At 45.6% G+C, this 26,579-nt stretch overlaps 1 protein-coding gene and 1 pseudogene across 2 annotated transcripts in view; both read left to right on the top strand.

Moving 5' to 3' along the window:
• The window catches only part of LOC124599972 (neurogenic protein big brain-like), a 303,231-nt gene that overhangs the window by 14,654 nt on the left and 261,998 nt on the right, over nucleotides 1-26,579 (top strand). For both annotated transcript variants that reach the window (XM_047136123.1, XM_047136124.1), the window contains exon 2: nucleotides 17,912-18,038. In XM_047136123.1, the coding sequence (XP_046992079.1) occupies nucleotides 17,912-18,038 (127 nt within the window). The remainder of the gene's footprint in view (nucleotides 1-17,911; nucleotides 18,039-26,579) is intronic.
• LOC124559083 lies at nucleotides 23,989-24,106 on the top strand (annotated as a pseudogene).

The raw sequence follows: 26,579 nt of genomic DNA, 5'->3' as shown, positions 1-26,579 counted from the left end.
AGTTTCATAGTATTGCAGATGAATAACTGCTCATATCTCTTAAGGTATACGCCTTAGAACCCTTGCTTACTAGACTTTTTTTCTTGTTCTTGTGTAAGAAACCTGTCCCTAAAGTTTGCCTTTTTTTTTAGAGGGGGGGGGGACGACACCCTGTAGATAATCGTTTCACCCTCGATCAGTTTGCCAGTGAAACAGGGAAGGAAACGTCTAGTTACTAGTAGTACTTCAAGGTAGCCTCCACCACGCACCATACAACAGTTTGCGGAGTCTGCATGTAGATGAAGATCACTACGTCGACAAGGCTCTACAGTCCGTGTTCCGCTCAACTTGTCTAACAGTTGCGTCGGAAAGGTAGCGGCTGTGTAGCGCTGTGCTACGCGTTGCATGGATCTGGAGAGGAGTGGGGGAGACAGGCAATTAGAATACGTGTGGACTGACTGGCTGGTGGCCGCCGTGAGATGCGGGCGGACACTTGCCGGCCTTGTACAAAGGCCGGCGCAGACACAAGAATCTGGTGCAGCAGTGAGGCACCTAAAGCGCAAATCCAGCGTCCAGTCGTTACACTCAGCACCTAACCTGAGGGCCTGTAACGTAAAGAAGCACGAGTTCAGCTAGAACTGCACAGAAATTCAATACAAGTGTTAACGATATGGAACTAGAGTTTAAAGTCCCGTGGACGCCATTAGACAAGTATCTCGTCTTTTATATGGAACCAGTCCAACATTCGCCTGAAATAGTTTAGGAGGCCACAAAAAACCGACAGGACAGCCGAAAGGAGTTTCGAATATTGCAGCTTACTGTTAAGTGCTCAACATCTTATCCACTGCGGCGAATAGTTTAATGTGAAGAATAATAGTCGGTACTTAGATGCTTCCTACCTTGATTTCAAAAGCATATCATAAAACTGAGTATTATATCGCAGAAGTGATCACTTATCCTATACAGGGTGTCACAAGAGGAATGGTCAATATTCAGGGATACGATCATCAGAAGCGAGATAGTCTCAAACATGGGCTCTAAAACTGCATATCTTAAGGGCCATCAGCACTTCTTCCATACCGTGAAACAAATATCTTCTAGTGCAAGCTCTTTGCTTTCCATATTTGGATGGAGGTAATGTGGACCGAAACTAGAAAAATTGTTTAGTACACCGGCTCTAAAATCCGTACCTTAAAAACTATGAGCACTCCTTCAGTAGAAGAGATGTGTTTCACAGTATTGAAGATGAAACAGTGTTCATAGCTCTTAAGGAATTCATTTTAGAGCCCATGTTTACTGGACACTTTTGCTTCGAATGGTCGTTCCTGCCTTATGCTTCAAAATTGGCCATTCCCTCCTCTGATGCGCTGTAGAAGTAATAAGCTACATCGGCCCGCCAATTCTGATTTATGCTATTAAGTTTGCTGCCGATGACTGAACGCAAATGCCGAAACTGTTACGTCAACAAGGTAAAGGTTTCCAGTCCGTTCTCATTGTTAAACACACAATTTGAAGAATGGAAATGGGAAACATTATATCATTTTTTATCATAAAACGCGTTTTGACGCTAATCTGTTCTCGGCACTCTGTTGCATGCCCGAAAACATGTTCCAAGTGTCAAATCGTGGAGGAAATGTCTCAAGTGTTCATTACTAGATAGCACATGGTATTTGTGGCAAGCAGAGCATACCGGTGGAGTTCCCACTGCCATGCCTCAAGATATTGTCGATTTAGCCTAGGATGGTTGGAAGAGAGAACACACAAGTTTTTGGTGAGTGGCCACAGCTCTCTGAGCTGCTACAGATTTCGCAGTGATAAAGAAAAATTAAGCGGGACCTTCGTGCGCAAAATTTACACAAGATTGTTCAGCCAGTTACGAACCTATTCGATGTAATTCCAAAATGTTCAACTGACTTCTCTTATTTTAAAGATACTGCTGAAATATTGTTGTCAATGTAGATGTGTAAGCTCTCCGAATGCTGTATGATACAACTGTTTCATACTCATCTGTCTTAAATAGCTCTAAAAAATTCTTATTCTGGAACAGAAGAATGGAAAAAAATGTGAATGTATTCAAAAGAGGAAAGACCACGGCTGATGTATGCCATGCGGTACTTCATCTGGAAGACGGGCCACGTTTATCGGTTGCAAAAGAGGAAGATCTTTTGATGATGGTGCCAGTTCTTCCTCATCAGCACTGGGAGTTTTACAGCAAACTTTCCAACATCTGGTCCCAAGAATGAAGTGGTATAAGAAACGGAAGTCAATACTGAGACACCTTTTTTCTTGAATTTCAAAAAATGGTTCAAATGGCTCTGAGCACTATGGGACTCAACTGCGGAGGTCATTAGTCCCCTAGAACTTAGAACTAGTTAAACCTAACTAACCTAAGGACATCACAAACATCCATGCCCGAGGCAGGATTCGAACCTGCGACCGTAGCGGTCTTGCGGTTCCAGACTGCAGCGCCTTTAACCGCCCGGCCACTTCGGCCGGCTTTCTTGAATTTAATTTTGTTATTCTTTTATAAAAAATTTAAAAATAATGAGAAAGGGTTTTTGTTGACTAATATATTATTGCTATATTTCTGTAATTGTTTAACCCCAAGTGAAACGTAGGGCCTCTGTACTAAAGGCACTTGAAACAAAACTTTCGTATTGGTACTCAGACGCAGTTAGTTTCTTGACATGACATGTTTCTAATAACTTATTTGTTTTCTCATTCATCGCACGTTTTTCCAGTGATGAGATGGGGCAACGTGATTTTGTGTTACTTAGAACCATTTCCATTCTTCATTTCTTTCTCCAGGACATTAATTGACAACGCGGGAAAATTGTTGCTCTATAATCTGATGTAATTTCAAAACAAATGGTAGCGTTTTGCGCACAGAATCCTTCAAATCCTTCATCTAGTATAGAATTTTATATTGTCGTTCAAACGGCAACGTAACCACAGGAGCACCCAGCTGGACGTACAGTTAGTTAAAGGAAGGAAGTTCAATGTCTTGTCACTAGAGACGAAGCACTAGCTCAATTGGACACACGAATGGTCATTTACAGAATCATCTCAGCAGTCTCCTCAGTCGACTGAGAGAAATAAGGGAAAAGATATACCAGGACGGCCAGGCAGGGTTGTTAACCCAGCTGTTAATGGATGTTTACCCGGCATACATTGATATGCTATATAGTAGTTTCAATCAGATGGTTTGTTTACAATTCCTCTCTACACGTGAAGAGGTTGTAAGGTTAGTGATATGACATCAACGGCATCTTCCATCCACATCATGTACCAGTTCCACCTCCAAGTAGTTCAAGATGTTAATGAAAAGGAAACTCAGGCGACTAAATAATTTGCAGGACAAGTACAACAGAAGCTACTCAAAATTTTTTTGTCGTCGCTAGTGGTTTGGCGGCTTCGCAGGTCATAGGCTCCAAAAGCACAGGCGGTCCTCAATCGGTATTAGATTTTTTACAGATAGTCAACGCATCCTGTGCCCCTGTCACATGGAAACGCGTTGTGTATGCGAAAAAGGCAAATTGCAGCATGATTGTGATGCCACGGCGACAAGGATGTCCCAATATAACAAGCTGGGTAAAGTGGTTTACAGTTTAGAAGAGGCAAAACGTGTAACATCATATTTAAAAAATAACTGATACAAAATGCAATTCTTTCGCAGTATTATGGGAAACAGGGAAAATTAGCAAAAATAGTCATTTTTTTCTGAAATGATTCGCCACACATTTACTTAAGTCACTCGGAGTCTTCTGTAATGTAAAGATTAAACAGTACGTTGGTATGGCAATATCCGGGTTGATATCTGCTATAGGTACTGCCAGGTCACGAAAACACGACGGCAGGAAGAGCGCTTGGCTAACTCCACTGCCCTGCACTATACATCCAATGACGCCATTGGTAAAGGATGACACGGCGTTCGTACGGTACCGATGGGGCCGCTAGCGAGTTTGTGTTTAGGTAACCTGCTGTACTTTATTGCGAATGTAGCCACAGTATCAAAACCGCGTGGAGGCCTTCCTGTCTTGGTCGTCTCGGAAGTGCAGCGGCCATTATTATGTCCATACAAATCGGGTGCATACAACCTGTTATGAGAACTACAGATTTGTGAAAACCAACACCTATTGACAAGCTTTACTGCATGGCTTTTGTTGCACCATCCACAAACTTAGTGTTAGAGGTGAATGCCGTTTCGTCACTGTAGAAAGCTCACGATCAAGAAAAGTTGCTTCGATATCTCCCGCGCCTTGTATAAGCCACCGACAACAGCATGGGGAAACTTTCTGAATTTTAAACCCGAGGACGTCATTTCAAAGGGACACCTTAAAAGGCAGTGGAGTGACAATAAGTCGGAGACCAATCTCGAGAGGTGAACAACAAACAGTTCGACGACTGTGATTGTGCAGAAGTAGAAACAACATCGCATATATGTCAATGTCAGTTCTGGCATGCCCAGTGCACATTTCAAGAGGCTTGGTTTAAGTCAGTGTAACCGAGGCGACAAACAAGTCATGGGGTAGCGATATACACATATTCAAATGGCCATAGTATGGCGTACACAAGTGTAAAAGGGCACTGTGGTGGCAGAACTGTCATTTGTACTACAGATGTCATGTGAAATGTTTCCGACGTGGTTATGGCCACGCGAGAGGAATTAACAGTCTTTGAACGCGGAATTGTAGTTGGAGCTGGACGCATGGGACATTCCATTTCAGATATCGTTAGGGAATTCAGTATTCCGAGATCCACAGTGTCAAGAGTGTGCCGAAAATACCAAATTTCAATCTTTACCTGCTACTACAGACAACCCAATGGCCGACAGTCTTCACTTAATTATCGAGCGCAGCAACGTTTGCATGGAGTTGTCTGTGCTAACACTGCTTGAAGTAACCTTAGAAATCAATGTGGGACGTATGACGGACGTGTCCGTTAGAGCAGTGAACCGAACTTCGGTGTTAATGGGCTATGGCAGCAGGCTATCGAAGCTAGTGCCTTTGCTAACACCAGCGCCTCTCCTTGGCTCGTGACCATATCGGTTGATCCCTAATGGTGTGGGCTGTGTTTACATGGAATCGTGTGAGTTCTCTGGGCCAACTGAACCCATCACTGACGAAATAGTTACGTGCGTCTACTTCGAGACCATCTGTAGCCATTCATAGACTCCATGTTCGCTAACAACGGTGCGCAATGTGACCAGGCCATCAATTGTTCTCGATTGGTTGGAAGAATATTCTGGACAGTACGAGAGAATGACTTGGACACCCAGGTCTCCCGACGTGAATCCTATCGAACATATATGAAAGATTATCGAGAGTTCGTAGACATACTCATGCATCGCCAACACTTTCGCAATTATGGACGGCTATAAAAGCCACGTGGCTTAGTATTTCTGCAGGTGTCTTCCAACGACTTGTCGACTCCATGCTAGGACGAGATGCTGGACTACGCCGGGCAAAAGGAGGTCGACACGATATTAGGACGTATCTTACGAGTTTTGTCACTGTGCGTAGGGAGTTAATAAACAATGGGTTTCGACGGTCGAGTATTGCCTCATAAGCCACGCATTACTGTAGTCATTGCTGAGTGACGCTTGAGGTGGTGTTAAGAGTGACGCCTCTGTACAGTGGATCAGTGGGAAACGAATGAGTTAAGAGTGATGAATCACGCTATGCTCTGTGACAACCCGATGGAAGAGTATCACTTTGGCGAATGCTTGGATAACATTGTAATAGTTGTATCGAGTGACAAAAGAACAATAGTCCACCACAAAAAAAATGAGAAACATGGTGAACAGTGTGTGGAAGGCGAGAACACAAAGATGTGATTATATGGCAGTGATAAAAGTGGTAGCGCGACCTCCAGATCAGATGTGAGGAAACGCAGATCAGCAAATCGTGAGTAATTACGTTTTTTTACAAAAAATCGCGAAGTGAATTGTTTGATAATCTATAACTAACAAAACTGTATCGTTATAGGTCCCACTGATGATGCCTCTGAACAGGAGAAGACGAAACGCGTGTGGGATAAATAAAGCAACTAGCAGCAAGAAAGGCAGTTTTATTTAAAAAACAAGTATTTATATGCTTGCTGCGGAGGATGGCCACACAGCCGGCCGAAGTGGCCGTGCGGTTAAAGGCGCTGCAGTCTGGAACCGCAAGACCGCTACGGTCGCAGGTTCGAATCCTGCCTCGGGCGTGGATGTTTGTGATGTCCTTAGGTTAGTTAGGTTTAACTAGTTCTAAGTTCTAGGGGACTGATGACCTCAGCAGTTGAGTCCCATAGTGCTCAGAGCCATTTGAACCATTTGATGGCCACACAAACAAACTCTTTATTGAATAACATTACCTGCTATGGTTCAAATGGCTCCGAGCACTATGGGACTTAACTTCTGAGGTCACCAGTCCCCTAGAACTTAGAACTGCTTAAACCTAACTAATCTAAGGACATCACACACAGCGATGTCCGAGGCAGGATTTGCACCTGCGACCGTAGCGGCCGCGCGGCTGCAGAGTTTAGCGCCTAGAACCGCGCAGCCACCACGGCCGGCCATTACCTGCTATCATATTAGTGCCAACAGCGAGGTGCGGAGGAGGTAGTGTTATGGTAAGAGGGTGATCTTTGTGGTCTGCTTGTGGTTCGCGTATTGCACTTTAAAATGTGCAAGGATGTGCACTCATTTCACAACTGCATATATGGGAGGAACGGTTCGGAGAAGATGATGGTTTCCTTTAGCATGACAACGCACCCCTGTCATAAAGTAGCATCTGTAAGGCAATAAATAGTCTCTGGACAGTATCATTCCTGGAATGGACTGGCCTGCTCACAATCCCAACCAGAATCCAAGAGAGCTCTTTTTGGATGTGTTAGAAGGTCGACTTTACTCCAGACCTCAGCGTCCAAAATCACTGTCTGCTTCGGTTTAAGCTTTGAGGAAGAATTTGCTGCCGTTCCTCCAACAACATTCAGACACCTCATTGAAACTGCCCCAGCAGAGTTGAAACCGTCACAAAGGCGAAGGGTGGACACACCCCATATTAATGTCCAGTAATACACTACATGACATTAAATTTGCTACATCAAGAAGAAATGCAGATGATAAACGGGTATTCATTGCACAAATACATTATATTAGAACTGACATGTGATTACATTTTCACGCAATTTCGGTGCCTAGATCCTGAGAAATCAGTACCCAGAACAACCACCCCTGGCAGTAATACCGGGCTTGATACGCCTGGGCATTGAGTCAAACAGAGCTTGGATGGCGTGTACAGGTACAGCTGCCCATGCATCCTCAACACGATACCACAGTTCATCAAGAGTAGTCACTGGCGTATTGTGACGAGCCAGTTGCTCGGCCACCATTGACCAGACGTTTTCAGTTGGTGAGAGATCTGGAGAATGTGCTGGCCAGGGCAGCATTCGAACATTTTCTGTATCCAGAAAGGCCCGTACAGGACCTGCAACATGCGGTCGTGCATTATCCTGCTGAAATGTAGGGTTTCGCAGGGATCGAATGAAACGTAGAGCCAAGGGTCGTAACACATCTGTAATGTAACGTCCACTATTCAAAGTGCCTTCAGTGCAAACAAGAGGTGACCGCGACGTGTAACCAATGGCACCCCATACCATCACGCCGGGTGATACGCCAGTATGGCAATGACGAATACACGCTTCCAATGTGCGTTCACCGCGATATCGCCAAACACGGATGAGACCATCACGATGCTGTAAACAGAACCTGGATTCATCCGAAAAAATGACGTTTTGCCATTCGTGCACCCAGGTTCGCCGTTGAGTACACACACCATCGCAGGCGCTCCTGTCTGTGATGCAGCGTCAAGGGTAACTGCAGCCGTGGTATCCGAGCTGATAGTCCGTGCTGCTGCAAACGTCTTCGAACTGTTCGTGCAGATGGTTGTTCTCTTGCAAACGTCCCTATCTGTTGACTGAGGGACTGATACGTAGCTGCACGATTCGTTACAACCATGCGGATAAGATGCCTGTCATCTCGACTGCTAGTGATAGGAGGCCGTTGGGATCCAGCACGGCGTTCCGTATTACCCTCCTAAACCCACCGATTCCATATTCTGCTAACAGTCATTGGATCTCGACCAACGCGAGCAGCAATGTCGCAATACGATAAACTGCAATCGCGATAGGCTACAATCCGACCTTTATCAAAGTCGGAAACGTGATGGTACGCATTTCTCCTCCTTACACGAGACATCAGAACAACGTTTCACCAGGTCAACTGCTGTTTGTGTATGAGAAATCGTTTGGAAACTTTCCCTGTGTCAGCACGTTGTAGGTGTCGCCACCGGCGCCAGCCTTGTGTGAATGCTCTGAAAAGCTAATCATTTGCATATCACAGCATCTTCTTCCTGTCGGTTATATTTCGCTTCTGTAGCACGTCATCTCCGTGGTGTAGTAATTTTAATGGCCATTAGTGTAGACAGTTTGATCAGATGGTACACGCTCTACTGTTTTCTGAGACGCAATGAAAGCTGCGCGGGAGATGCGTGCAGTGACCGGCGAGATCACAGTGGGGCAGCGGCGGGCGAAGGCCACAGTCAAATGCCTGTGCGCGCCGCGCGGCAGCTGGCGTGAGGCGGCAGGTGGTGGCTGCGGGCCACGGACCTTGCTTCCGGGCCTCGCGCCTTGCCCGTGTGGCCGTGGCCAGCCGACGTGAAGCCAGTCTGGCGCTGCGTCCGCCTACCCACACCGGCTCTTCAGGCCCACAGTGGCACTCACCCGTGTTGCCTTTAAAGCTGGGCACCACTTGGTCATTTCTCTGTGAGGTTCCATCTCACATACGATGACTCGTGATGAACATCAACAAAAGCAAAACGAGGATAATGGAATATAGTCGAATTAAGTCGGGTGATGCTGAGGGAATTAGATTCGGAAATGAGACGCTTAAAGTAGTAAAGGAGTTTTGCTATTTGAGGAGCAAAATAACTGATGATGGTCGAAGTAGAGAGGATATAAAATGTAGACTGGCAATGGCAAGGAAAGCGTTTCTGAAGAAGAGGAGTTTGTTAACATCGAGTATAGATTTAAGTGTCAGGAAGTCGTTTCTGAAAGTATTTGTATGGAGTGTAGCCATGTATGGAAGTGAAACGTGGACGATAAATAGTTTGGACGAGAAGAGAATAGAAGCTTTCGAAATGTGATGCTACAGAAGAATGCTGAAGATTAGATGGGTAGAGCACATAACTAATAAGGAGGTATTGAATAGGATTGGGGAGAAGAGAAATGTGTGGCACAACTTGACTAGAAGAAGGGATCGGTTGGTAGGACATGTTCTGAGGCACAAGGGATCACCAATTTAGTATTGGAGGGCAGCGTGGAGGGTAAAAATTGTAGAGGGAGACCAATAGATGAATACACTAAGCAGATTCAGAAGGATGTAGGCTGCAGTGCGTACTGGGAGATGAAGCAGCTTGCACAGGATAGAGTGAGTAGCATGGAGAGCTGCATCAAACCAGTCTCAGGACTGAAGACCACAACAACAACAACAACAATGACTCGTGAATTTACGCTAATAGAAACGGAAAGTGGGGCATCGTGACAGACAGTTGGGCGAGACTCGTGGTGTCTCCAAATGTTGCACCTCTATAGTGGACGGTCAAGATACAAAAGCTCATTAATGTGGTGGTCCCTGAATCAGTGGGGCATTCTGGTTCCGAAGTCGAGAAGGCCCTGGGCTGTTTTAACAGCTATAATAGCAGACATTGCTGACACTGTGATTACGACGTTGCAACCGCTGCCAGAATGGAATACTCGTCCAGTCATCCATTTTAGATTGTCCTTACTTTCTCCTAATCGCTTCACGCGTATCCCAAGATGATCCATTCAGCTAGACTGCGAACGATTTCTTTAGAGACTGTTAACCAACTGAGCTAATGCGCATTCGAAAGATCTCTTTTCTTTTTCGGTGATAGTCGTTTCCTAAACAGGTTGTGAAACAAATTTTTCTCAGCGGAGTATTGTCTCGAAGTTATCAGAGTCTGCACTAAATTAAATCTTGAACCTCTGCGCAGTTAGTCGAGCGATGTGGAGACGTGATTCATCCATAGTACTCAAATCAGAAGGAGGGTGTTCAGATTATAAGTGCGTCCATTTAGAAAATACCCCTCTGAGTTATTTAAGGCAAAATCCGTGATGGTTTCTTTAGAAGCTATATGATCAATGACTTTGTCAAGTAGGAGCTTGTGCTTCACGACGGGACGTCAAACCCTAACGTTCCTTCCTTCTGGACAGGACTTCATAGAGCGAGCGCATGGGAGACTGTCGGATGGGGACGTTAAACTCGGGGGACGGGATGGTTCTGTTAGACAGCAATGGCTCATCCAATTACACTCTCTTCGTTATTTCTCTCATTTTCATCAGAAACACGAACATGACAAAGCGCGCATAGTCATTAAATTTAGCCTTCATCTAACGCACAAGGCTAACACTTTTTAGAAGAAAAGTTCTTAACAAAGAAATTTCGTTGGCTGGCTACCCCTTCCACCTTTAAGTCTTCATCTCCCCTGTCACTCAGCGAACTTCCAGGTAGGTGCCATATCACATTTACTGTGAATATTACGAGTCAGTAATAAGTGCATCTACATCAAATCAAACCACCATCAGAAGGTAACAGTGTATCCGCTGGGTGGGTGGATGCGCCACTTCAACGTCAAACGACAATGTTCCGGCACTTACATAACCATCCGGAAAATGCCGTCTTACTGTCTACAAGGAGCGGGTGGTTGGCACATTAGTCTCTCATTCAAGAGGAGCGGGGTTCAGGATTTAGTTTACAATTATAGGACAAAAAGAGTGCTTACGTGCTGCAAGAAATGTCTAAGGTTGGTTGCGGTTTAATGTCCCGTCGATGTCGAGGTTTTAGAGGCTGAAAAGCTCGGAATGAAGAAGCATAGGACAGTACAGCTCTGATAAGTTGTTCATTGTATTACCAACTGCAGTTGGTAATCATTACCACATGTGCGTTGAAGCCGTGAATAGTAAGGAACTGGGTAAGTAGTAACCCACGCACCGGTAGTCTGCGCAGACGCGAAATGCGGCGGTGAAAACATTTATCCGATTTGCTTCTATCACGAGGGTGATGACCGTCATTTGTCTGTACCCGAAAGGCACAGCATTCTCAGGTAGGCGAGGCAGTAGGCGGCGACTGATAGTGTTTTGAATCGGCAGTGACCGGCCGGGAAGAACGAGTGAGAACCTGAAGCGAGAGCCCGTACCACGTGGACACAGTCCCAAACTTTCGGCACGGCGAGGTGCACAAATATTACAACTGTCGCGACGTTAAGTCGGCCGCTTGTTGGATTATTTCAAGTTTTACCACTGCAGGCGGTTCAAGCGTTCAGAGATATTGACTGGCAAAACAGACTCGCCAACTGCACGTATATTCTTGCAATGAGTAACTGAGAGCAAGTGTTTCTCCATCTGTTGACATCCTACGAAGCAAACTTTTTCACAGCTGGATGTGCTAATAAGCAAAACTTCCGATACTGGTCTCAAGAAAACTCTCGACATTTGGATGAAAAGCCCCAGGCGAGTCCAAAAGTTGTGGTATGATGTGTGCAGCTGGCATGTGTGGTTTTACTGGTCCCTTTTTTTTCGAGGATGACGCCGGACGTGTATGTGTATGATTCAGAACTCCCATATTCCCCGAATACCAGGGAGGAGGGCTGCTGAATAACATTTGGCTACAGCGGCTCACACAGCACGCTAGAATATGGCTATACTCCGACTAACGTTTGCAAAGCCGTGGTAATATCCCGCTGTGGAGATGCGACGTGGCCACCCAGTCCCCCGTATTTAACAGCTTCGCATTTCTTCCTGTGGGGGTTACGGGTAGCAAAGGGTTTTTTATCAGTTTGGAGACAGATGACAAACTTGAAGACTGTCATTCACCGTGAAATAAGCGCCATTTAGCAGGGTATGATAAGGCGTGTTATGGTAACCTTTCCATAACTCCTTCAGCACTGCATTCAGTCAGACGGGGGGCATCTGAAGGGAGAATTTATTTTCAAGGTGCAGTGAGCTGTTCCGATACGTGTTACATACTGTAGTAATTAACAGTCTATGTACTTGTATTTCATGTTGTTGTTGTGGTCTTCAGTCCAGAGACTGGTTTGATGCAGCTCTCCATGCTACTCTATCCTCTGCAAGCTGCTTCATCTCCCAGTACCTATTAAATTACTGTTTGCAACCACCCTGTTTCTGTTAACATTTGAAGTTGATAGAAACTATAGGCATTGCGCTGTAGTTCTCAGATTTTTTTGCCGCGTGGGGTAGCCGTGCGGTCTGAGGTGTCTTGTAACGGTTCGCGCGGCGCCCCCCGTCGGAGGTTCGAGTCCTCCCTCGGGCATGGGTGTTTGTTGTCCTTAGCGTAAGTTAGTTTAAGTTAGATTAAGTAGTGCGTAAGCCTGGGGACCGATGACCTTAGCAGTTTGGTCCCATAGACCTTACCACAAATTTCCAAATTTTCAGATAGTTTCAGAAAACTGACATGAGCAACAACATTTTTGCAACGTCCGATGTTTCCTATGTAATCAAAAAGTCCTTCCTCTGTTATATGTGTAACAATTAAAATCTTGGTAAATTAGTTGTCTACCAATTTATGTACCTCGAGGCATCTAAAAAACACCAGTTCATACTCCGACGTACGCGAATGAGTTTCACTGGTCACACAATAAGATGAGAGTACGTTTTGATTCATCGTATTGTTTAATTATACCTACGGCAGTACTAATACATCATGAGGGAAACGTACAATATAGGTTAAAATGGTTCAAATGGCTCTGAGCCCTATGGGACTTAACTTCTGAGGTCATCAGTCCCCTAGAACTTAGAACTACTTAAACCTAACTAACCTAAGGACATCACACACACCCATGCCCCATGCCCGGTCGCGCGGTTTCAGACTGTAGCGCCTAGAACCGCTCGGCCACTCCGGCCGGCAATATAGGTTAAGTGGCAGCGAAATCATACATGTTTTACAGACAAACAATTAATGTCACTGTGTAGTTTTCGGCGGTACGATTTAAGGTCTAAAATCGTGTGAGTAATTGGTGCTTTCGTAATTATTGCCTTATGGATCCTGGAGCCAAAAGAAAGACAGATATAGAATTACACTTCTTATAACGACCCTCAAAATCGAAAAGAGTCGAATACTGCGCAATTACCGCAGCTCTCACGGGGCAGTCAAAATAGTTCGCCAGCGAGCATGGCATTAAAGGCCAATTGTAGTCGAGAGAGTGTGGACGAATACCATTTGGCACCCTAATTAAGCTGCGCAGTAAAAATTCTGGAGTATTTAGCAGAATTGGTAGCAGCGGACGGCGCGGCGCTTTAACCTTAATTACGTACGTTTCTACAGAAGATTTACCTGCCGCCGTCTTGCAGCCGCCTTAATAGCCTCCACGCACTTATTAAGGTTTCACTCGTATTTTATTTGGGGTGAGGCTGCGAGGGGCATATTTACCGGTAATATTTATTAGCCTTCCGAATTTCCTCTGGCTTAATGGACGAGGAATTTTAATAATTCACTTTCTGTACAGTGGTAGCTCTTTTGCCCCATCGTGTTTCGGGAGATTGCAGGCTAGGGCTACGCGCGTGTGCGTATGTGTTTGTGTAAGTGTGAATATTACATGAATTCACACGCGGGGGAGGGGGGTGGGGGGTGCACATTCTACCTGAAACCCAATGCCTTACGCCTGAAATTACGATTTCCAAAGCGGGAATTAAGGTGGCTAAGAGGCTAGGTCCCTGCAAAATTTTCAGAGACGGCCACAGAAGCTACGTGCCGAAATCTTTCCAAAGGAAGCATGGCACAGACTATTGGCTGACCGCCCATCACGTTCCGGAAATATCGGAAAAACCTTTCAATGTGCATCGTGTGGCTTAAGGAGAGCTTCTTCTATGGTGTACCACAGAAAGAAGGAAGCTGTAATTTATCGTCTGAAGACAGGTCGAGCAAATAATCTGTGCGCTGCTCTCCGACGAGAGACTGTTGAACTTTCGGGAAGAGCCATAAAATATCGGCCCAAACTCGGGTTATTTAATGGAATATAATCCTTAAGGTACACTGATCACATATCGCCACAGCAGTCAAGGTCCCTTGGGAGTTTAATGCTTTTAAATTCTAACTCCCCCCCTCTCTCCCCCCCCCCCCCCCCGGCCCTCTATGAACCATGGACCTTGTCTCTGGTGGAGAGGCTTGCGTGCCTTAGCGTACAGATAGCCGTACCGTAGGTGCAACCACAACGGAGGGGTGTCTGTTGAGAGGCCAGACAAACGTGTGGTACCTGAAGAGGGGCAGCAGCCCTTTCAATAGTTGCAGGGGCAACAGTCTGGATGATTGAGTGATGTGGTCTTGTTACATTAACCAAAACGATTTTGCTGTGCTGGTACTGCGAACGGCTGAAAGCAAGCACAAACTACAGGGAGGGAGGCCAGGAGATGAATACGCTAAGCAGATTGAGAAGGATGTAGGGTGCAGTAGTTACTTGGAGATGAAGAAGCTTGCACAGGATAGAGTAACATGGAGAGCTGCATCAATCTAGTTTCTGGACTGAAGACTACAACAACAACAGCTGAAATCAAGGATTGATTTTAACAACTGAACTGTCTGTTGTATTAGTATTTAATATAATTTCTGAGCACTATGGGATTTAACATCTGAGGTCATCAGTCTCCTAGAACTTAGAACTACTTAAACCTAACTTACCTAAGGACATCACACACATCCATGCCCGAGGCAGGATTCGAACCTGCGACCGTCGCAGTCGCGCGGTTGCGAACTGAAGCGCCTAGAACCGCTGGGCCACAACGGCCGGCCTGTTTTTACTGTCGTCACTGGAAGTACTGGTTGGCTATAATTAAGCTTTCGGTACTTGAGCCATTGTAGACGAAAAACTACTCAACGTATGGGTGCCCAACTTATGGGAATGATGGTCACACTGCGCTGCCGGATTTCTGTTGTCAGTAATGTTAGTGTGACGACTTGTCGTTAGGCGCCTGTATTGGCGCGGTGACTTACGTTTGGAACACAAGATTCAGTGTGCATTACAATTGCAGGCAGTCAACATGGGTCCGGACAAAGTGAGCAGGGATGTTTTATCGAAACAACAGAAATAGTGTTGCTGCTCTTCGCGAGTATCGACGCGTTAAATGAATGCGGAGAAGTCCTCTTTCCGCACCGGGTTTGAAGGACGTGACTCGGAAGTTCGAATTAACTGACGATTTGGGAGTTGGTCCTGGGAAAAGCCGACTGCCAATTGCGCCACAAACTGTTGAAGAAGTTAGTGCAGCCACTTCTGAGAATGCTGGACGCAGTGTGCGATTTTCAAGCAGTTCATGATCGGTGTTGTGACAGCTGAACGTCCCACGGTCCACAGTTATTTCGGGAAGCACTAAAATAATCTCTAATGCAGTTCCAGGCTGTCGTGGATGCAGGTGGTCGTCAAAGTGAGTAGGTTTTGTAGGTACACATTGTATGCAGTTAACAAATGTCACCCTCCCAAGTGGAAATTAAAATATGATTCTATCAATGGTTTATTCGTTATTTCTCTTCCGTATGTCCTTACAAATGTTTCCGCAATGGTTCAGTGTCCTGTGCACACTCTTTGTTCGTGACTGTCGTCTCAACTAGCAAAAGATTAGTTACGTATAACGAGCCTGTACTATCTGTGCAGCGGTCTAGATATTCTGTCTGCACAGTCGTTGAGATCGGTCCACAATGTCTGGTTTCTAAGTGACTGGTGTTATGCCGTCGTGCGAGAGTGTTAATCGTCTTTCCTGCGATCAACGGCCACAGTAGAAAAGTACGTATTCTGGAACTACTCTCTTCCCACACGGACCTTAGCCTGTTCAAATGTGTGTGAAATCCTAAGGGACCAAACTGCTGAGGTCATCGGTCCCTAGACTTACACACTACTTAAGCCTACTTAATGCTAAGGACAACAGTCACACCCACGCCCGAGGGAGGACTCGAACCTCCGGCGGGAGGGGCCGCACGATTAGTGAGATGGCGCCTGTAACAGCGCGGCCAGTCCGCGCGGCGCACCACCAGCCACCTGACCAAGATGTACACGCACCTAATGTGTGGCATATGGCTCATGGCGAGCTTAGAAATGAACCACGTCCCGGTTGTGATCGACATGTTTCATCCTTAACGTCTCCCTGATGTTGAGGAAGATAGGATATAGCCAACAGGCCTTTCCGCAGTTGTCCGACGCCCTCTGCCACGAATTCATTTTCCAGGTTTTTGAGGTATCAGAAGGTATGCATGCCTCTGTGTCTGGTCTGCCAATATGTTACCGCGCGGTACTTAATACACTACTGGCCATTAAAATTAAAACACCACGAAGATGACATGCTGCAGACGCGAAATTTAACCGACAGGAAGAAGATTCTGTGATATGCAAATGATTAGCTTTTCAGAGTATTCACACAAGGTTGGCGCCGGTGGCGACACCTTCAACGTGATGACATGAGGGAAGTTTCCAACCGATTTCTCATACAAAAACAGCAGTTTACCGGCGTTGCCTGGTGAAACGTTGTTGTGATGCCTCGTGTAAGGAGGAGAAATGCGTACCGTCACGTTTCCGACTTTGATAAAGATCGGATTGTAGCCTATCCCGATTGCTGTTTATCGTATCGCGACATTGCTGCTCGCTTTGGTCGAGATCCAATGACTGTTAGCAGAATATGGAATCGGTGGGTTCAGGAGGGTAATACGGAACGCCGTGCTGGATTCCAACGGCCTCGTATCACTAGCAGTCGAGATGACACCCAGCTTATCCGCATGGCTGTAACGGACCGTGCAGCCACCTCTCGAGCCCTCAGTCAACAGATGGGGACGTTTGCAAGACAACAACCATCTGCACGAACAGTTCGACGACGTTTGCAGCAGCATGGACTATCAGCTCGGAGAACATGGCTGCCGTTACCCTTGACGATGCATCACAGACAGGAGCGCCTGCGATGGTATACTCAACAACGAACCTGCGTGCACGAATGGCAAAACGTCCTTCTTTTCGGATGAATCCAGGTTCTGTTTACAGCATCATGATGGTCACATCCGTGTTTGGCGACATCGCGGTGAACGCACATTGGAAGCGTGTGTTCGTCATCGTCATACTGGCGTATCACCCGGCGTGATGGTACGGAGTGCCATTGGTTACAAGTCTCGGTTCCCTCTTGTTCGCATTGACGGCACTTTGAACAGTGTACGTTACATTTCAGATGTGTTATGACCCGTGGCTCTACCCTTCATTCGATCCTTGCGAAACAATACATTTCAACAGGATAATGCACGACCGCATGTTGCAGGTCCTGTACGGGCCTTTCTGGATACAGAAAATGTTAGACTGCTGTCCTGGCCAGCACATTCTCCAGATCTCTCACCAATTGAAAACGTCTGGTCAATGGTGGCCGAGCAACTGGCTCGTCACAATACGCCAGTCACCACCCTTGATGAACTGTGGTATCGTATTGAAGCTGCATGGTCAGCTGTACCTGTACACGCCATCCAAGCTCTGTTCGACTCAATGCCCAGGCGTATCAAGGCCGTTATTACGGCCAGAGGTGGTTGTTCTGGGTACCAATTTCTCAGGATCTATGCACCCGAATTACGTGAAAATGTAATCACCTGTCAGTTCTAGTATAATATGTTTGTCCAATGAATACCCGTTTATCATTTGCATTTCTTCTCGGTGTAGCAATTTTAATGGCCAGTAGTGTAGTTGCGTGTATCGGGTAAAACGTGAGCACCCAACGCCAGCAGATGGCGTTACGAGCTTCTGCGACTCGGCCAGACGTTTGCTGCGCGGTGCGTGGTGCGTGCCAGTTGCTGGTGTGCGCGGCAGGTGTGGTGACGCGGGCTGTGCTGTTGTGTGTGCAGGGGCGCACGCCAACCCCGCGGTGACGGCGGCTCTGCTGGCGACGCGGCGCGTCTCCGTGCTGCGAGCCGCCATGTTCGTCGCGGCGCAGTGCGGCGGCGGCATCGCGGGCGCAGCGCTCCTCTACGGGTGAGTACACGGTTCTGCGAACTCACCTTACACTCTCTGCCAGTGGTCGTCAAAATGCGGACCGAATCAACTATTCGTACTGCTCGCAGTTCTTTGTCGTATTTTATAGTAATACCAGCTTACTATACCGGGCTTTGCGGGGGACTGTATTTATTCCAGTCTTCTATTAGTCCGGCTCCTCTATCCCGCACTCTCTGTCTATCTCTTCTCCCCCCTTTTCTGTCCATCTCCTCCTCCCTCTCTTTGTCCAAATTTACATCCCTCCTGTCTCTATCTCCTCCTTGTTCCTTTCCCTTTCCATATGCTCTTCCCCCTCTCTGTCACCTTGCACATTTCCCCTCTGTCCATCTTCTTCTGCCCCACTAAGTCCATCTCCTCCTCCCCCCTCTGTCCATTTCTCCTCTCCCCATCTCCTCCTATTCTTTCTCTCTGTCCATTTAGGCTTTTGATTGTGTAAATCATGGAATACTTCTAGATAAGCTCAAGTACTGTGGTATGAATGGGACAGTGCTCAAATGGTTTAAATCATACCTAACTGGAAGAGTGCAGAAAGTTGAAATAAACGGTTCACATAATATGCAAAAAAACTGGTGATTTCTCAAACTGGGGAACAATCAAGAATGGGGTGCCGCAAGGTTCAGTCTTGGGTCCTCTGCTGTTCTTAATATATATTAATGACTTGCTATTCTATATTCACGAAGATGCAAAGCTGGTACTTTTTGCCGATGATACAAGTATAGCTATCACACCCGACAGACAAGAAACTGGTGAAATTGTAAACGATGTTTTTCAGAAAATCATTAAGTGGTTCCATGCAAATATGCTCTCATTAAACTTTGACAAAACACTGTATATACAGTTCCACACAGTAAATGGAATGACACCATTAATATATATACATATATAGACTTCGATCGTAAATCGGTAGCTAAGGTGGAACATTCAAAATTTCTAGGTGTATGCATTGATGAGGGGTTGAACTGGAAAAAACACACTGAAGATCTGCTGAAACATTTGAGTTCAGCTACTTATGCTATTAGAGTCATTGCATATTTTGGCGATATACATCTCAGCAAATTAGCTTACCACACCTATTTTCATTCTCTGCTTTCGTATGGCATCATATTCTGAGGTAAGTCATCATTGAGTAAAAGAGTGTTCATTGCACAAAAGCGTGTAACCAGAATAATTGATGGAGCTCATCCCACAGCATCCAGCAGACACTTATTTAAAGAGCTAGAGATCTTCACTGTAGCCTCACAATGTATATATTCACTTATGAAATTTGTTATTAACCGTCTGAACGAATTCAAAAGTAATAGCAGTGTACATGGCTACAACACTAGGAGAAAGGATGATCTTCACTACTCAAGGTTAAATCTAACTTTGGCTCAGAAGGGGGTAAATTATGCTGCCACAAAAATCTTTGGTCACTTACCTAATAGCATCAAAAGTCTGACAGATAGCCATACAGCATATAAAAGGAAATTAAAAGAATTTCTTAATGGCAACTTCTTCTACTCATTAGATGAATTTTTGGATATAGTAAGTGGGTAATTTCCCAGTCTCCACAAAAAAAAAAAAAAAAATATTGAGTGTCATGTAATATTTTGTGTAATGTAATATCTTGTATAGACACCTTTTATTAACCTGACACGTTCCACATCATTACGGAGTGTCGTATTCATGATATGTGGAACAAGTACTAATCTAATCTAATCTAATCCTATCGCCCCTCTGTCTGCCCATCTCCTCCTCTCCACCTCTCTCTGCCCACCTTATTCTCTTTCCTCTCTCTGTCCATCTCCTCCTCTTCCTTTTCTCTTCCATTTTCCCCTGTATCTCTCTCTGTCCATCTCCTCCTATCTCCCTTCTCTCTTCCCTACCACAGTAGGAAATTACAGGTTCGTACCCTACGGTACTTCATTCTAGACAGCAAGCAGTATTGTTTGTTCGGTTGAAATGAAATGAATCCAGGTGTTTAGGAAGAGCTTTCCTCACATACCCATATGTCAGGTATTTCACATATATTTAATGCATTTCACTCTTATTTGTACACATAGGTCGCGTGTATCTCTAGAAAATTTCACCCTGCAGTTCCGTTTTTACAGGTCAACGTTTATGACGTCATATCTCCTTAACCATTTCTCATACAATGATAAAATTTTGTAGGTGCATTCAGCAGCATGTGTGGATACTGTCTGCGGAATGTGTGGTGAATTGAGTACGTACCAAAGAAGTAATAAATTTAAACGTTATTCCTGATGCTGCAGTTTTACTGCATGAACAGCGAGAATGCAGTTAGCGATAAACATTTTCCCTTTCATCATTTTGAGGGGGTTGTCAGCGAAAGAAAATTTCGTTAAGGTTTTAAATTATCCATAAAGTTTGTCATTAAGTGCTTTCATTCTCAAATACTGGATGAATAAAGACGACATTCGTGCGTCACGGGCTACACTTTTTCAACCCCACCCCATTGATAGGCAAGGTGGTTCTTACCACTACGGACAGTAAGTGGTATATGTAGCAAGTTTGGTTGAAATCTGTCCAGCGATTTAAGAGGAGATGTGGTGCATACATACATATGTGTGGATGCATCTGACAGATGTCAGGCAAATCGAAAAACGAAGCATAACTTTAAGAACTGTCTAAGGGTGTTATTTTCCAGTTCAGTAACAAACAAAAGTATATAGACAGTAATGTTTTAAGATGTGCTTAATTTTTTTTGCCGTTGCTGAAATGAGCTAGTCGTCACAGTCACATCCAAGCGCGATAGCTCCTTTCTGCCATTTTGTCACGTCTCCATGTCCACCTAGTTTCCTATGCTGATTTCATACAACCGATTGCTAAATATGCCCTTCATTGCCACAATCTACTGGTGTTGGACAAAAATATGGAAACACAATGTCCTCATACACTGCAAGTGTCAGTCGTGGTGAGAAGTCAGAACAGTGTTCTCTTTAGTTGTACAAGCATTACATCGAACCTAAATGAATTTTGAATTGGGAAAAGTGTTGGTACTTGTACGGTGGATGCTTTCGTAACCAAGGGAGCAGAAGAGACTCGCGTTTCATGAGACACGGCATCGAAGATTTATATCGCATACAGAGAAAGCGGAAAAACATCCTCCGCTAACTCACGACGTGGACAAAAGTGTGTGTTGAATGATCGTGACTGACGGTCATTGAAGAGGATTGCGGCGAAAAATAAGAGGACGACTGCTGCGAAAGTCGCTGCGGAACTTGAGTGTCGCACTCGCGAATCCTTCCAACGTGAAGGGAGCTGCACAACTAGAGAACTATAGGGCGTGCAGGAATTTCACAACCACTCATCATTGAATAAAATGTCCGTAACAGAAACGTGTTATTGAAGACATAAAACTTGGACAACGGAACAATGGAAGAATGTTGAAAGTTTTTTATTTAAAATTCTTTTCTGCTTCTACATTATTTAATACTGGAACAGCTGAGTAAAACTGAACGTACCGAGCCTACTTTCTCTTTACTTTTTTTTTTATCATGTCAGCACTGACCCACAATATTCCAGCGCAACGCAATCTGACCGCTCAAAGAAAAGAATAACCTGACTTCAAATAAATAATTCAACAGAATGGCCCTGACTAAAAAGAAATCCTAAGAATAACCTATACATTTCATTAAGAACTTACAAAAGTCTTCATTACGCGAACTACTGCAATACAGCGAGCGTCAATACTGCCAGCTAAATAAAAGATTCTAACTACTAAAGCCACTAACTACTAATAGGCATATGGTTAGCAATGGAAAGATTTTGTTGCAAGCCAAATAATGTTGGCCGAGCGGTTCTAGGCGCTACAGTCTGGAACCGCACGACCGCTACGGTCGCAGGTTCGAATCCTGCCTCGGGCGTGGATGTGTGTGATGTCCTTAGGTTAGTTAGGTTTAAGTAGTTCTAAGTTCTAGGGGACTGATGACGTCAGGTGTTAAGTCCCATAGTGCTCAGAGCCATTTGAACCATTTTGAACCAAATAATGTATTTTTTACCTTAATAATGTGACATCCAGTTCAGGCACGACTATTAATCGTCATTGACATCTAGTACAAAGGTATATAATCATGAATAATATTCAGTTCCAAGTCGAACATGTACAGATCGTTAGCCTACGCTAACACTTCAGACCTCTAACCTCCATCAACAATAACTTCTTACATCTAATATCCATCACTGCTGGCTGTTTACCTTCAACTGCCCACCAGTACTTCCATCACTGCTGGCGACCAACTTCCAACGATTCCAAACAGCCACAGAGTCTCTTACAAAGAAAGCGCAGTCAGGGATCCAATGCAAAGCTCTACACAGCGCTGCCAACACAGAAGCAGCCCACTTACAATGTCATTTGGTCGGAAGACCCCCGTTTCACACTTCTTCCAACTTCTGGCCTAGTTTAAGTCGCAGTAGTGAAACATGGTCGAGGTGCGATAATGATTCGGCCTGCCACATCCTAGTATTCCATGGGCTCTATGGCTACTCTGCAAAGTCACATCATGTGACCATTTTCGCTGATCACATGCATCCCGCGGTACATTGTTCCCAAATGTTGATGCTTTGTTCCAAAACATGACCCCTGTTCATACAACTCGCATCTTCCAGGACTGATTTCATGAGCAGGAGGATGAATTGTCGCAACTTCCCTGCCCACCACAGACACCAGACCTCAACATTATTGAGCCTTTGTGGTCTACTTTCCTCTGTTTGATAGGAAGAATGGTATAAGAATCTCTTGAGAACCATACAGGAACTCTATATATCCACCCTGGATCGACTGGAAGCAGTTTTGGACGCCAACGGTTTCCTGCGTCATATTAGGCATGCTAGTGTATTGTGTTTGAGGTGTTTCGATAATTTGTCCAACCCGTGTACCTCAGCGTTGAGGCGTTACACGCCAGCCCGATACCAGTTCTACACCATCTGCACCTCTCCAAAGTGACCAGTATACTGTGGTAAGGGTTTGACATATATTTTGTGCCGTCAGCTTTAGTGGAACCGGAAGTGCTGGTGTTTTCGGGTAACAGCATAACCAGTGCTCTTTCAGTACTATTCGCTTAAAAATGCGGTGCCGGTGCCCTGTATAAAGAGTTTCCGCCCGCCGAGTTTGGGCGTAATGCACGGCGCGATAACCCCGCAGCGCTCGCCGTTTGGGGTTCGGTGCTAGCGGAGCGCCAACTTGGCCCTGCTACCCGTGGCGCCGCCACTCGCCTCGCTTTATTGCCGGCATAAATTGTTCCGCGGAATGTCGCGGCCCGGCGTGCCGCCGATCCAGGACGCCATAAAACCGCGAGTTGCATTCCTCCCCATTACCGCCTTCTTCTCGAACGCTGAAATACTGCCCGACTCGCAAAGTTGGCGAATGTGGGAGGTATTGCGCGCTGTGGACCGCGTAATCGTGTTATTAAATGGACTGCATTAATACTCTTTCGTGGCGTGATAGCTGTTGGGAGGACGCCAGTCTGCTGACGATCCGGTGTTCAAATCCCGATTAGACCTCATATTTTCCACAACGTTTAAGATGGCTGTCACATATTCTAATGTGCATGGTAAATTTTCCTCTTTCTTGTCTTGTGTAACTCCATTCCTTGCTGTACGAAAATAAGGGCCGAATTATGTAACACTTGTTAACACGGACACTGAAAGTTTTCACAAAAGCAGCCGACTGACTTGGTGAATCTGAAGGCCTAAAGAGGTCCCAGCGTCTTGCTGTACGAAAATAACGGCCGAATTGTGTAACACTTGTTAACACGGACACTGAAAGTTTTCACAAAAGCAGCCGACTGACTTGGTGAATCTGAAGGCCTAAAGAGGTCCCAGCGCCACTTCATCTCCACTGCCAAGTAAATATCCCCGAGCGGGACGGATACTGTGGTGTGTGAGCTGCATTGGCCTTCATATTTAGCACACGTTTCTGCTATTGTGGGCCAACGGCCTTGCCGCAGTGGTAACACCGGTTCCCGTCAGATCACCAAAGTTAAGCGCTTTCGGGCTGGGTTAGCACTTGGATGGGTGACCATCCGGTCTGCCGAGCGCTGTTGGCAAACGGGGTGCACTCAGCCCATGTGAGGCAAACTGAGGAGTTACTTGACTGAGAAGTAGCGGCTCCGGTCTCGGAAACTGACATACGGCCGGGAGAGCGGTGTGCTGACAGCATGCCCCTCCATATCCGCATCCAGTGACGCCTATGGGCTAAGGATGTCACGGTGGCCGGTCGGTACCGTTGGACCTTCATGGCCTGTTCGGGAGGAGTTAGTTTTTCTGCTATTGTGAGAAGTTTTAACTGCTAGCGAATTTTACATAACTGCACTTCGGTATTCACTTCTAGAGCTCTCGGATGTCGTTAAAAATAGGGATTTACACTGGTGTGCAAAACTTACGGGCGAAAGTAGCTTTCACATGATGAGTCACTGCCGAGTAATCTAGCTCGATAAGACTACACATAGGAAGAACTGCTGCAGCATGGTACAAATGGTAGCTGTAAGAAATACGCAATGAGACGAACAGAAATGACTCTGCAAAGGCCGGCCGTTGTGACCGAGCGATTCTAGGCGCTTAAGCCCGGAACCGCGCTGCTGCTACGGTCGCAGGTTCGAATCCTGCCTCGGGCATGGATGTGTGATATCCTTAGGTTAGTTGGGTTTAAGTAGCTCTTAAGTGTAGGGACCTGATCACCTCAGATGTTAAGTTCCATAGTGCTCAGAGCCATTTGACTCTGCAAAGACAATAATTACACAGAAGTCACCACGATTCGCGATGGTCACCTGGACATTACAGAAGGCGGAGATACCGTTATTAATTAGGGCCTATGATCACCACGAACGGCAGTGCATGTTCTGCAACGTGCTCCTATGCTTTTTTTTATTTTTATTTTTTTTTAAAGGCTCCAAGCACTATGGGACTTAACGTCTGAGGTCATCAATCCCCTAGAACTTAGAACTACTTAAACCTAACTAACCTAAGGACACCACACACATCCATGCCCGAGACAGGAATCGAACCTGCGACCGTAGCAGCTGTGCGGTTCCAGACTAAAGCGCCTAGAACCGCTCGGCCACACCGGCCGGCCACAAATCCTATGTTATGACCTTTTTCGCTTGAGTGTAAAGTGCTGTTTTCATATAATCACGTGTACTCATTGATGAACTTACGTACGATTCCAATGACGGCATTTGCCACTGCCGTTATACGTCAATAAGTGGCTAAGATAGTTGGTCTAAAAAGCAACTTCAGGGAACGATTTGCGCTTGTAGATTGCCATATACGATTCCAGGACATCCGCGGACGTCCTGCAGATCATTCATATGAAACAGCCGTGAACTGAAGAGCGATTAAGGGGACGACATGGCTGACGATTTTCTCTGGAGGTGTCGCGAAACTGCACACACCATATAACTGTGAGTTTGACTGCCCTTCGGCGCAATAATATGGATCTTAAAGGTACTTAAATAGATTATTGTCAGGATTCACTTTGAGCAGCGTACAGATTATTTTCCTCCTGCTAATAGAAACAATTTGAGATAGCATAAAAAAATAAGGTGCAAAATTCATCCTATGGAAACATCATGGAAGTCAACGGTAGCACACCCAATGAATGTAGCGTAGAAGCGATTCTTAACCCTAAAACTTGCTAGGCAGCTCTCGCCAGAAAGATGTCCTGCGAATCCATTCGACGCTAACGGCGCTTGTGATTGAAAACGCCTCCGCGCAGCTGCAGGGAGACGTCGTCTGCATTCATGTCAGAATCGAGTGGCGGATAGAGAAAGTGCCTCCTTTACTGAATTTTGGTCATAGTAATATGTCAGATATGGAAGAAATTTGTCGTGGCGGACAAGAAAGAATAATGGATGCTAACTGAATCGACTCATTAGGATTAGGAGACTACAAGCTACCGGCAGCGGGTGGCTTACAAGCCTCAACAGTAGTTGCTTGCTGGAATGATTTCCATGAGATTTACACCGCAGGCATGTAGAGTGTTATTCCCGGCATATTTGCAGCATGCCGGGCGGTTCTAGGCGCTTCAGTCTGGAACCGCGCGACCGCTACGGTCGCAGGTTCGAATCCTGCCTCGGGCATGGATGTGTGTGATGTCCTTAGGTTAGTTAGGTTTAAGTAGTTCTGAGTTCTAGGGGACTGATGACCTGAGATATTAAGTCCCATAGTGCTCAGAGCCATTTGAACCATATTTGCAGCATGTTAGTGGTCGCCCGTGAACATTGTCGTTACATATCAATCCATTGCCTTTTCTTTTTTTTTATCTGATTTGTTTGTCGTAGCTAGTTTGGGAATAAATTTTATTGACCTAGCTTGGCAAAGCTCCCGTCATATCCAATGGATTTTTTGCTAGTTGGTACGTCCCCTCTGATGCTATTAACTTTGATCACATTAGTTAAAAGTAGTACTTCCTTACTCCGTGAAGGCAAGTGTCCAACGTTGACTGAAGTTCGATGTAGGTTTCTGCGAAAGCACACGATGTAGTCTACCAAAGCTTACTTAAGAGAGCTTCAGCCATCGATG

Source organism: Schistocerca americana, chromosome 1 (genome assembly GCF_021461395.2).
Source record: "Schistocerca americana isolate TAMUIC-IGC-003095 chromosome 1, iqSchAmer2.1, whole genome shotgun sequence".
In the NCBI taxonomy this organism is placed as follows: Eukaryota; Metazoa; Arthropoda; class Insecta; order Orthoptera; family Acrididae; genus Schistocerca; species Schistocerca americana.
The sequence above is the reverse complement of the archived record's forward strand: the minus strand, read 5'-3'. Positions and strand labels throughout refer to the sequence as shown.